General features: G+C 48.9%; 2 protein-coding genes across 2 annotated transcripts in view; both read right to left on the reverse strand.

Annotated features, from left to right (window-relative positions):
• LOC110977041 (bone morphogenetic protein 2-like) overlaps positions 1 to 3,990 on the reverse strand; it is a 28,790-nt gene extending 24,800 nt beyond the window's left edge. Inside the window, exon 1 of the mRNA XM_022230810.2 lies at positions 499 to 3,990. Coding sequence (XP_022086502.1) covers positions 499 to 913 — 415 coding nt within the window. The 5' untranslated portion in view covers positions 914 to 3,990. The remainder of the gene's footprint in view (positions 1 to 498) is intronic.
• A 573-nt stretch (positions 3,991 to 4,563) lies between these two features.
• LOC110977032 (uncharacterized) lies at positions 4,564 to 11,951 on the reverse strand. Its single transcript, XM_022230792.2, has 2 exons — positions 10,714 to 11,951; positions 4,564 to 8,009 (listed from the first exon to the last, which is right to left on the reverse strand). Exons 1-2 carry the CDS (start codon positions 11,820 to 11,822, stop codon positions 6,149 to 6,151), a joined length of 2,970 nt encoding a protein of 989 aa, XP_022086484.2. The 5' UTR covers positions 11,823 to 11,951; the 3' UTR covers positions 4,564 to 6,148.
• Positions 11,952 to 12,043: the final 92 nt, after the last annotated feature.

The raw sequence follows: 12,043 nt of genomic DNA on the forward strand, positions 1-12,043 counted from the left end.
GCCCGAAGCCTCTCAGATCTTTGGGGGAACGAGGGTAAAATAGAGCGGATCACCGCTAAGAAAAGACCCCAGATTGGAACCGATTGTCAGCTCGGAGAATCGCAGACGATTTGGTCCGGATAATGGGCCATTGCACAATAATTGGACAGGGATCAGCGAGAGAATGAGATGGCGGCAAAACGAAAGCCAATTGCCTCCCCTACCTTTCAAATGCGCTGGTATCAGTATGACTGATGATTGTTTCCTCCTATTGTATATTTATGTCTAAGTCGCAAGTTCATATTTTCGTCTATGACACCGGAAAACCTGCGATTGAAACTTTGTTTATTTGACTCTCCACGCGTCGTCCGAACATCTCTGTCATCAAAACCGATTTGCTGTGCTCATGGTGCTATGTTGTTTGTGTTGGCCGGTATCAAACACGAGCTACTTTGAAACGATTAGAGCGTGAGTCTTACAAAAAAAAAGGGGGGGGGTGGTGGGGTAGGGTAAGCTCACCTTTTTCATTGAAGGATCTGACGGTGTTTGCTCTGGGAGCATTTGATGTCTGATGAGTAGAACCTATTGTAGATTCCAACTGGTGGTAAAGATTGACCATGAATGCCGGTGGAGTCGTCACTGCCGTGTGGTTGGGCCTCGGCACGGTCTTCAGCCCGAAGGCATCCAACAGCCGGACCATCTCCGCTTGTCCTTGCTCGGGGTACCCTTCCTCGGTAACTCCCTTGCCCGGTCTCCTTACTTTCGGGGTGCGGTGTCTTCTCCCCTTCCCGTTGGCGAGCTCCGTGTCTATCGGGGCGCTCCTCCTTTCCAGCTGCGTCGATGCGGTGACGATGAAGCCCACCGTGCAGAGTAGGAGGAGGACGCAGGAGGCCCGGTACACCGTCCCAGGCACAGTCAGACCTGCCGGTCTCATGACGCGTCTGACGGGGCCACCTGTCCGAATTAACGCGCTCAACGAACCGACTGACTCACAGGTTTGTTTGAAAACACGGGGCTAGGGGTCACGTTCTCCTGGTCGCCTGAACAGTTGGGTAAACGGTGTGCGACCCGAGGTTCGATCGCCGGGCCCTGCTGGCGACGACGATGAAAGGCAAACTGTGCAGAGGTAAGGCTACCGCGTCGTGGCGAAAAACGAAAACATGTTTCTGGTGCTTCAAATTCATCTCTTTATGCTACTCCATCCGCGGGGCATGATGCGGCGAAAACGGGGCTCCAGCAGTCGGCGGTGCGGATCACGGGCGCTGCGTCAAAGTCATCGTGTCGGACTGCCAGGCGGCATGCTCGTCACACCGGTTGGAGTTGACTGGGTGGGAAAACTCACAGCCCCAGATGGGTAGTGTCGCTTGGTGTCAGCTCTGCCAATTGGTGGAATGTGGGAGCGCACTGCGGCTTGGATATCGACATGGCGATGAATATAATCATTAATCATGCTGGGAGTCAAAGCGTGTCAATGCTGTCTCTCTCGTGCACTGTGCGCACTCACTCCCGCACACACACTGGTTATACACTGCCTATCAGGGCATGGGTGGTTGGCTGAGCGTGGAGACTTTATCTGTACTGCCTGGGCACTCGGTGACTGAAAAGAATTACAGCTCCGCCAACACAGGACACACTGAGTCGGCCCAGGTTGATGTGCGCACAAAAAAACCTTCAAAAGTGCCGCGAGCAAATTTCATCGCATGCCTGACGCCCCACCTGCTCTCGGCCGTGTAGTGTGCTATGCGTGAGAGGATAGACAGTGCGCTCTATACACAAAAAACCCGCTCCTCCGGGCGATATCATCTTCCGTTCATCCCGCCGTCTTATCGCCAACTTACGGACATGTGGGTTTTGTGGATTTTCAAAAGAACCTGCCCGACTCCCCACAATGGTTTGACTTGATTTCTGTCCCAAATTGATGCCGTTTTTCCCAACCCCTGTGTCCTGCCTCTATGGTTTGAATGACGCAAACAGGAGGGAAGAATGACTTATCCCCTGTAAGTTGAGACGAGTCCTTATTATCATCGGCAAGAGTTGCCCGCTGTGGCGACAACTCTCCTACAATGAGACATCAATGGCCCGTCAATAGCTGCTATATCACCACAATCCCCAGATAAAGAACGCCGCCAATCACGAAAACTTGTTCGACAAATCGCCGCCTGGGAGGCGATTCAATCTTCAAGAGCCAGTAGATTGACTCGGACTCCCAAAGATCGGCGGATGTCCCTTCTTGCACTGAATGGCAGCCCCACAATGTGCCTATTTAGGCCGCCAGTCCTTTCCCGGCTCCAAAGATGAGGGGGGGCACGCGTTGCCAAAGGTCAGACGATGAATAGATGGGCGGGGAACCGTAAAAGTCGTCCCTCTCCCAATTTAAAAATCATCTTGCTGCGATGGTGATATAAGAAATTGTCTGCGTCTCGTCCAACTCGCACTAACTTCCTTTCTTCGTGAGGAGTTTTATTATCAAACTTGTCAGGAAAACTCGGACTACAGGCCATTAGTGGGTGTACTTAGTCCATTAAAAGAGAAAGGAAAACGTGATTCATTGATACTGTCCAGCCAACCATTTCTAATGATCAGATCTTGAATAGGACGATAATCGCCAGCCGTATTTTGGGTGGTTGGTGGCCGGGGCTGGCGACACGATGTCACCGGTGAAGATCACTCGCCGACTGCCTCTAAAAACCCTCATGGAGAGGGGAAAAGACCAACGCTTGTCCTCTTTGGCCACAACAAAAGATGCACTAATCCTCGCATTAATCCTAAACAATAGGGAGATTGACATTTAACTACAGATTTTGTCAATGTGGAGTTCCCCTCGTAAATAAATCCATTTATAAAACACTTTGTACCTACACTTGTAGCATTAACTGCGCTTAGACCGCCAGCTGGGATTAACCATGTCGAATTCGGTCTTCATTGCTCAAAATCCGGAATCACCAACGAAACACAGAACAAACCGCACACTTCAGGTTTAAATCTAATCGGCTCGTGCTGGACTTGATGGACGACGCTGCGTAAACATCTCGATCGCTTCCCTGTCGATACAATTTATAAGTTGCATTATTCTCTATGTCATGAAAGTTACACTTTTCTGTATCATCTATTTCGCCCCCCTCCAGTTGTTTGTGTCATGACTTTTTCATTCCTCCACATGGTTTGGGAAGCAAGCTTCCCTAGTTGGAGCTTTCGATCGTGGGATTAATTAAGCTGTTTTAATTATTAGGCCCTGAGAACTTCTGGGAAGATGTCATGGCATTTTCCCCGACCACTCTCTCTTCAGTATTCACCTTTATTTCTGTTAAATGCAAGATTTTTTTATTTCATACTTTCCGTTTAAAATTGTCTTCTCCTCTTCACCAATACTCCCCCTTTTTTCTCCCTCCTAAATTCCTTTCCGGTTCAATGTTCGGTTGGTAAAGCGACTAACAAACGAGTTGTAACAAAAAAGTAACCCAGGTTATTGCAGATTTCGTCAGTGGATCATCCATGGCAAGTGAAAGCTTGCTACAGTTAATGAAATAAAACTTTATCGCCTATACCCTGGATTTTTTCCTTTTCAACTCTCGATTTTTTTCGAATGCCCGTCTCCAAAATAGTGCATGTACTAGTTTTTATATTCGCTCGACAATAACGGCGTAAATATCTTGCATTTTATTTGCTTAGGTAGAGGATTAGGGCGGATTACTGAGTTTGTGGAGGAGCCAAATTTATGTTTATCCTTTCTGTCGCGAGTCCACGGGTGTTGATGATCTGGTGGAGTTTATGGTGAAAAGAAGAGATCAAGTTTTACAATTTCCTTTACAAAGATGACTGAAATAACCCGTAGTGCTTCATGGGATACAGAACGGATCGAAAAAGCCCTCTCACAAACGTGTAATTTTCGCACTTTCCGGGTCAACAAATACTGAATAATTTTTTTAATACTGCTGGAGGCACGAAAAAGCAGGCAACCATCTAAAACCTTGCTGTTTTCTTTTCATTCGAATAAGTTTTAAAAAGTAGGAGATATTTTTCGGGTTACTCTTTACTGCCACTTTAAGCGTCTACTTTACTTACAAGCCCACTGCCTGATCAAAGACGGGGTGGGGGTTTCAAACCAAAAAGAGGAACTTTTGGCACTGTGAAAACATATTTTTCGCCTATCACAATGTACTTTGGAAAACAACATTGAAAGTTGCGTATAAGACTTGTACACTGTAGTTTTCAATACTGAATAAACTTAACAAAGATACATTGATTTCAAACCCTTTGAAACACCTGAAATGTGGATATTTACCGGAACTTCATGACGGTATATATGGCTAGAGATTAATTCATTAATATGCAGAATCGTGGTCACCTTGAGCTTGAGAATCAACGTATAAGCCCTGGCTCGTATGCCGAATAGTACAGTATTTTAAAAATATTCGGTAGGGCCTACACACACACACAAAAGACTACCAACAAGGGGAACTCAGAAACGAGCGGGGAGGGGGGGTTCGAACCCCCCCGCCGCCAGCCTACGGGCCTGTCTTGTGTAACTTCATTCAATACTCCTGGCGGTCCTCCTCGCAAAGTCGAGTTTAATAAACAGATCCGTTCAGTCAATATTTATTTTATTGGACCTGTTCTGGGTCCATTAAACACGAATATTACCAGACGGACATTAACAATGTCTTCAATTATTATCAGTAATTGATTATTCCCTCTATTTCCCTTTGAGTTGAGACCAGCCTCTACACATGATAAAAACTCAGCATTTGGGTGTTTGCCATACACTCAGAAAGTGAAACCGTTTGAAGATAGTGTTGAAGGCTTGTAAAAGTGAAGGCTGTTAGTTACGTGTAAGCTGTGATTTGCTCGCAAACAAGAAAGGTGTTACCAAAATAGACTCAAAATACATCACCGCGGATCATTCACCTTATGCCCCACTGGGAGAGTCGGGTTATTTCTTCGGGATGGAAACTTTGTAAAGGTGTCAACGGGAAAGTATGTCAGCGATTCAGCCAAAGCTGAAGGATCGAGTTTCCCTAGGCTTGTTCCCCTGACGGCTGATTGAGCCCCGTGAATACACGGGATTAGGGGAGATTTTCCCAACCGCAACGCGGGGCGCTTGAATGCAGGGAGTCCCCCGGGACCGAACGGCCCAATCCCCCCCCCGCCTCGCTCAGTCATCGCGCCGGAAGAGCTGGGACCGACCTACGAGGTACAAGATAAAGAATGCGGGAAAACGGGAAGCTTGTAAGGGGATTATCCCTCACAATGTCAGAGTTCGTTGTATATACAGGGTGGTATTCTCGTCCGTATCTACCGAGGGCAATTGCTAGCGAATCTGCGATGGCTGTGATATTGAAACATTCCATTCTATTTCACTTTCCTGACTAGGTTATCTCGGAGTCACAAGATGTATTAGCAACAGTTCAATTGTACCTGACAAGCTACATGGGATTGACATAATAAATGGGTTTCTGAGAGGTCGAAAATGTCCACCGACTCAGCAGGTTTGCAGGTTACGCGGCAACACTTAACTCCCGGCTCCTTTGGCAAGAGAAGCCAGAGGTTTGGCATATTTATGTATCGTTAATGCGGATCATTTTTAGGTGAAAAACATGTAAGTTGAATTTACACTTTCATTAAAAAAAATCGGATTTGTTTCCACCCTGTTAGCTACTTATGTGAGCCTTCCCTCTTGAAGCAAACTTGAGACGTCATGTTGATTGAGTCCCAAGGAATACAACCGTTTCAGAAACATTGTCAGATGCAGCAAGCTGAGAACAAACGATGAGGTCGAAACGTGCGGCCGGCTATCATCGGCCGGCTATCATGGGCGATTTGCGAAGGGCTCGAGCTGAAGGTGGCGCTGTTCAATTATCTTTGGGGCATGAACCGGTGTGAAGCGTTACACATCGTTGTGTCAATGGTAGACATGGTACCGCACCAATTTCATGATCTGCATTTGACTTGTTGGTCTGGCCCTAACTTAGACCAGGTCCTTAGGCATGTCCACTTTTGCCACAGGTCATTTAAGTATAGGATTCAAACACAATGTCTTTGTTTAGGCCAGTGTTTGTTTCAGGGAAGAAAATTGCGCCACAGCAGACTGGTTTGCTGTGTATTCCTTAGTAAAGGTTCAAGACGCACCATTCGGTACAGTGTTTGTGTGTTTCGAACTAATTGTCAGTTTTCAGTCGCTAGGGGGCTCACGACTCATCGACAGCTTGAAATTCTGCTGGTCTGTGTTGTATTCAGCGTGCAGCAGGTAGTTTCTCGCGGCTCGGTTGCTCCCGTGCGTGTACTGCACGGCAGCCATCTGGTGCGTGAATAGTGTCCTATACAACTGGTACTCGGCGTTTTTCTTGGCTTCTTTCTCCTCGGTCTCCTGCTTGGAAACGGCCAGCATCTCGCAATCGGCCGGCTGTACCTTGGAGAAGAGGCTCCCCCAGTTGATGGGATTACCCACCCCTGCGAACAGGGCGGCCTCGAGCAGATCTTGGGCGGTGACCGCACCCCGTCCCCCTCCGGCTCGCCACTCCATCCCACGCTGCTGGGCACACCGCTTTGCGTAGTCAATGATCAGTGCTCGTATGCGCTCCTTCCGTCCTTGCGTCATTCTTCTCGCGCCGATCGCCTCCGATTCGGGTGAACAGGATGAAACAGAATACGCCCCCGCCTGGGATCCGGACAGTTTACCGTGTTTGAGGTGGAGCTTGTGCCAGGCAGAAGCGAAAGTATCGAAGAATCCAACATGATGCGCCGACTTTGGCTGGGTACGATATTCGGTGGTCGAGTTCGCGGTGTTGGAGTCGTCAGTGACATAGCAGACGTCTTGTATAGTTGATTCCCTCTCATCCGTTGAAGAGTAGCAAGAAGGTGACGAAGATGAAGACGAAAATTGATCATACCTTCTAAAACGTCTTTGTTGCATTCCTGCTCTATCAACGGCTGAATACAGATCCACAACACTTAACAGGAATGGACCTATGAATGGCAGACAAGGTGGCGACAGGAGAGATTTCTTCACCGCCATTTTGTACAGATCACTCTTTCCGTCGTCCGCCATCAGAAACACCATCTCGCTCCAGGCTCCAAACTCGGCCGGGTGGTCCTCCTCAAACGCCTGCCAGGTCCTCCTTAGGCGGTAAATGGGAGGTACCTTCAGCCCGCTCAGCACGGCCTTCAGGCTGTGGAAGTTCTGCAGCTTACGGCACCTCTCGGCGACCAGCACGAACCGGGCCACGGTTGCCGCCCGTTCCCTGGCGGTGGACCCCCGCAGGATCTCGGTGGACACCAGGCCCACCACGCGCTCGAAGAATTCGATGAGCCTGGTGGTGTGGGGCGCGCGGGCGTGTCTGTCTCCCTTAAGCCATAGACAGTCCACCAACTCAGCTTCTCGAACGCGCACAAACAATAGCGAGTCAAGTGAGGTCAACTCTCCGGCGAGGACGGCTGGATCGATGTCATGGACGCTGGTAATTTGGTCTGGTCGTCCATCTCGTCTTGAACGCTTACGTTTCCGTATATTGCGAAGAATTCTGGCAGAGAGATGCTCTGTGGTATCTGACTTTAATTTCGCGTGCTGTTTCCTAAGAGGTTCTCTGTGACTATCGTGGCTTCCGAGGTGTAATCTTTCTTTCATGGATTTCTCTGTCTTCCTTCCATGCCTCTGCACCGTTTGCCGTGCCAGCGCTGTCACACCAACTCGGCCCGAAATCGGTGCCCCTCCCTGTCCAGACATCCCTCTACGCCCCTTACCCTCTGCTGTCACGAACTCCAGGTCGGCTGGCAACTCGCGAGATTTCGTGATCTCCTGCTGCAGCCTGGTCTGCTCGGGTGACAGGAGCATCACGTGGCCACCGAACACGTGGGGCGTCTTGGTGTCGTCGTCATTCATCAGGTCCAGGTAGACGAGAGATTTCCGGTGGGCGACGTCAGCCGCCGGCTGCATATCGTCCAGGAAGCTGGCCTCTCCTTCCAGCACATCTGGCAGTGAGTAGCGACGATGGAGCATCTCCTTTGCGGGTAGGGGCGGCAAACCACGCCTTTCCCTGAGAATTGAAAAAAAATACTTATTTGTGGCAACGTCATATCCGACATGTACTTTTGCGTTGGAGAAATGTTAATTTTAATTAAATGTTTTGCCCTTGTGAAGATACGTCGGTGTAAGGGCACAGGGGGGGCACCGTTAATTCTCCATCTCGTTTGGGTCTTGAAAGGGGGCAAAATAGGGATGTTTCTTTAATAAAAATGAGTGTCCTTAAGAATCCTTTTCCACCAAAGAAAGGTGGTCGTGCCCTTTCTAGAATGTTGGCACCTTGCAACCTGTCTCCAGGAGAAAAAATGCCCCCCTCCATATATCAGTTTCGATAACATCCAGGACAAGTTCTCCCTGGACAGATGAAGACGGCCTGTTACAGTAAAGAAGGTCTTCTGAGCCTCGAAAGTTTGGGCTCCGCGATAGCCTGTAACTTAGTGCCGGAAGATGGTATGTATTTTAAACCAAGGGAAAATTATTACCCCAAGTCATTTAAATAATAGTTTTCTTAAAGCTTATTGAAAGCTTGTTCCGTCAGGACTGTCTTGAGTAGATCAATAATGATGACCCCTCAAATAACAATGTTTATCTTTACAGGATATCAAGCCTCATGGTCATATGTACAAAATACAGACGATTGTGTATGTACAAAATGATTGATATGTGTCAAAGTGTTTTTACGCCAAAAGGAACCACACAAAGTCAGTGTAAACTTGTTTTGCCTGCATTCCCTCACGTCATAGCCCCGATTTCATCCAGACACCTGCATTTCGTTTCAAGCAAGCTGCCTTGGAACGAATATCCGTCAGGTCATTACTCATCGATTGGTTCAAATCCACCCCCCTCCTTTGTAGACATTTTCCCCTGCGTTGTGCAACAGACTCGTGCAATTACTGCCGATTTCCTCAAAGCCCCGACGGTCCATTACATCGCTCTTGGCACGGACACTGCACTGCAGGGATTGCGAGCAGAGTGGTATCTGTTTTGACAGTCTTTCTTTCAGGGCTCTGCACGTGATTGCCTCTATTCTTTACCAGCGTGACTCTCTTATGACGACCACTTTTTGTTACGACCAGTAATCGATCATCCACCTGACTCCATAATAGCCCTAACATGTTCAGCATCGTCAATCATGCTCTCCAGTGTTTATAATCGATACTGTAACGAAAAGGATGTCAAACCGTTCAGACATTCGGCAACTGAGCGAGGACTCAGTGGGTGGGAAACTACCGTCCTCCTGTTTAAAGAGTACAGTGCAGTCGTGGATTGCAATATCATTTAAAATCCGGGGCAAAGTGGTTTTTTAATGAAATTTTTGTCCCCTTTTTCATTAAACTGATCAATTTTAACAACTGCAATAGAATCCTCTCCACCCAAAGGAAGGCGCCGGTACCGTTTCTAAAGTGTTGGCGCTTTCAGTTCTAGTCTTGGTCAAGGCGTGCTAGGTTAGCGAGCGGCAGGTGTGCGGTGCGCTGTGCTGCGACGAATGACAAACGCCTTGACCAAGGCTATTCAGTTCCTGAAAAGTCTTCTCCCCCCCCCCGCCTGGACATGCCACTGACTGACTGTAGGCAATCTTGCAGACGCCGTATACCCAACATCCTCGTCTGCCTTGTCGTTATGTGAAGGCAACAAATAATTTGAGATCAAGTTTTCGTGCGAGTCGCTGTCATGGTTCCCAGCTCCAGTACACTCGGTCTGTAATCTTGGCTTGGAATACATAATCGGAGTCGCATACCCGACCATCCGATTAGTATTTTAGACATCTCCCATTGTTTCAACTGTCCCTCATCAAGTTTAGTTTGTGAAACACTTGTCTTGAGGGTTTCCATAACTATACCGGTAACACGTTCACACAGCGGGACTGGCTTTAATTGTAGGTTTTTTCCTTCATTTTGAATTAAGTCTATATCTGTGGGTTGTGTAACGACACAAAGGCAGACCTTGACTTTGTAACACCTGGAAGACAGTGACAGCCTTTTAGCCTGGAGCTACAGTCCCCGGATGGGGTGTTGATGCTCAGTGTTGGGGCGCCAGAGTGACTGATTCGCACACCCAGCAAACCTCGATAATTGACTGGGCTCTTTTGTGCCGATGTTGCTGACACCTATACGCAGCACATTTTGATCAATACCGGCAGTCCCAATGAATGCTCTCTTTCTATCACATGCACAAAGATTTCTTCCCAGAATGGTTTTGACAGAGTTCATGCTAGCAATGGCTCCTGGTTTGCAAACGAGAGTTGTGTAGTAGAAAAAGTTAAGTTCTTCATTAAAAGAAAAAAAGATTAAAGCACATTGCCTTTCCGAAGAAACGTTTCCCAAGACATATGTCACAAGGAAATAATCGTGTGGAAAGCGGAGGAAGTGACCCGTTGTTTCCCCCCCCCCCAAAAAAACGAGATTATCTTATTGTTTAGAAGCAGGAACAAAGGAAGGGGAGAAAATATTAACCCTAAGGAATTGACTCTGCGGACAGCCCATTTTAGAGCAGACGGAGGATAGCGCGAACCTTGTCTCGCTTATTTTATAACTAAAACATGCAATACAAGCAGGGAAAAAAATGTCTGCACAAGTTTTGTTGTCCACGGGTTATCCAAAGGAAAATCTTTGCGGTATTTCCTTGCCCATGGAGATGAATACAATAACACATGCAGTCCAATTCTTTTACGGTGTCCATGATGGATATTGAAGTTGGATTCTTGTCAAGACCCTTACCCGTGAGAGGTAGTAACATCGGATTCCCTCAACTGGTCGACTGCCGTCAATGAGGCCATAGGGCGCCACCTACCGACGTGGCCATGGCCATGCGCCTCGATGTTAAACTTTTGGAAGAGGTCGCCAACGCAGAGGATCAGCTTCTGGTTGATGTTGTCCGAGACAGGGTGATTCCAGTCGAAGGATGCATCCCCGACCAGGCTGCCCACACTCTCGATGTCCTCCAGGCTAGAGTACGTGTCTGTGCTGCTGTAGGTGATTTTCCGGACGGGGAGGGAGTGGTGATCTCCCGGCTGCTGCCAGACGAACGACGCGGACGGGTCCACGACCGTCGCAGACTTGGACACGTGGCTACGTCCGTGTTGTCTCATGTTGCTGCTCGGAGAGTGGTGGATGCTGTCGGAACGACCAAGCAGGAGGCCAGGAAGGCCTGCATCTGGTGCGTCGTAGTCTTCGCCGGTTATCTGGCCATCATGGTCCCGAGACAATGCCCCTCCAAAATGGCCCACCCAGTGGTAAGCGCGGGAGTCGCGGCGTGTCCGCTGCTGTGCCGCCGCCAGGGCCGGTGCGCCTTCCTGACCATCAGCCGTCCACTCTTCCAAGTTCCCCCAATTCAGCTGTGCCCGTATCGCCTCTCTTGATCGTGGGTGTAGCGTCATCTGATGGTGCATCTCGAGGCGTCTCTTGTCTAGATCATGAATCCAGGACAACCACTCCCTCCAGCGATCTTCGCGATGCCTACCTTCAGCTAGCTCCAGGTACCACGTCTTCCCCGAGGAGAGGCGAAGCCTCAAGACGTGCTCTCCACGGTGCTCCTGGTGTCTCCTGGTCGACAGCCTGGTATTCTGTAAGGGGAAGAGGTGCGCCAGGTGGAGGTACTCTAAGTTGGAGGGTGCGTCGGTCGCAACTGCGACAGTCCTGAGATGATCCGCGTCTGCCTCTACGCTTTCCTCAGCTATCAGCACCACGGTGTGCGTCAGGCCAGCGTGTACCATGCACAGACACTCCCCGTGTTTTCTCTCCAGAACGAAGCGGCTCTCGACCAGCACCACCTCGTCAGAGAAGTCGGAGTATTCTTCAGTCCACAACAGTTTTTGAAGAGTCGCCATCTGCTGCTCGCCCTGCCACGTGGCTGCAATTTAAGCGGGAAAATCGACACCACTTGGTTATTTTAACAAAAATAGGCGTTTTGGCTTGTAGCGATGTAAACACGGCAGTATGTGTGCGCAATGAAATGCATTGCGATACGCGCGGTTGGCGATCGCGCAAGGTGTTTGTGACGTCACAAGCCAAAACGCTGTGCGCAAACTTCCGACCAATCAGTGCTGAT

Source organism: Acanthaster planci, linkage group LG13, assembly GCF_054643075.1.
Source record: "Acanthaster planci isolate LZ-2023a linkage group LG13, COTS_SCS, whole genome shotgun sequence".
In the NCBI taxonomy this organism is placed as follows: domain Eukaryota; kingdom Metazoa; phylum Echinodermata; class Asteroidea; order Valvatida; family Acanthasteridae; genus Acanthaster; species Acanthaster planci.

Bases quoted from the DNA above. Each gene is read 5' to 3' on its own strand.
- LOC110977032 (XM_022230792.2), bottom strand. From the start codon at position 11,822: ATGGCGACTCTTCAAAAACTGTTGTGGACTGAAGAATACTCCGACTTC. The intron at 8,010-10,713 runs GTAAGGGTCTTG...TTCAATTCTCAG, and splicing joins GATGTTACTACCTCTCACGG to GGAAAGGCGTGGTTTGCCGC.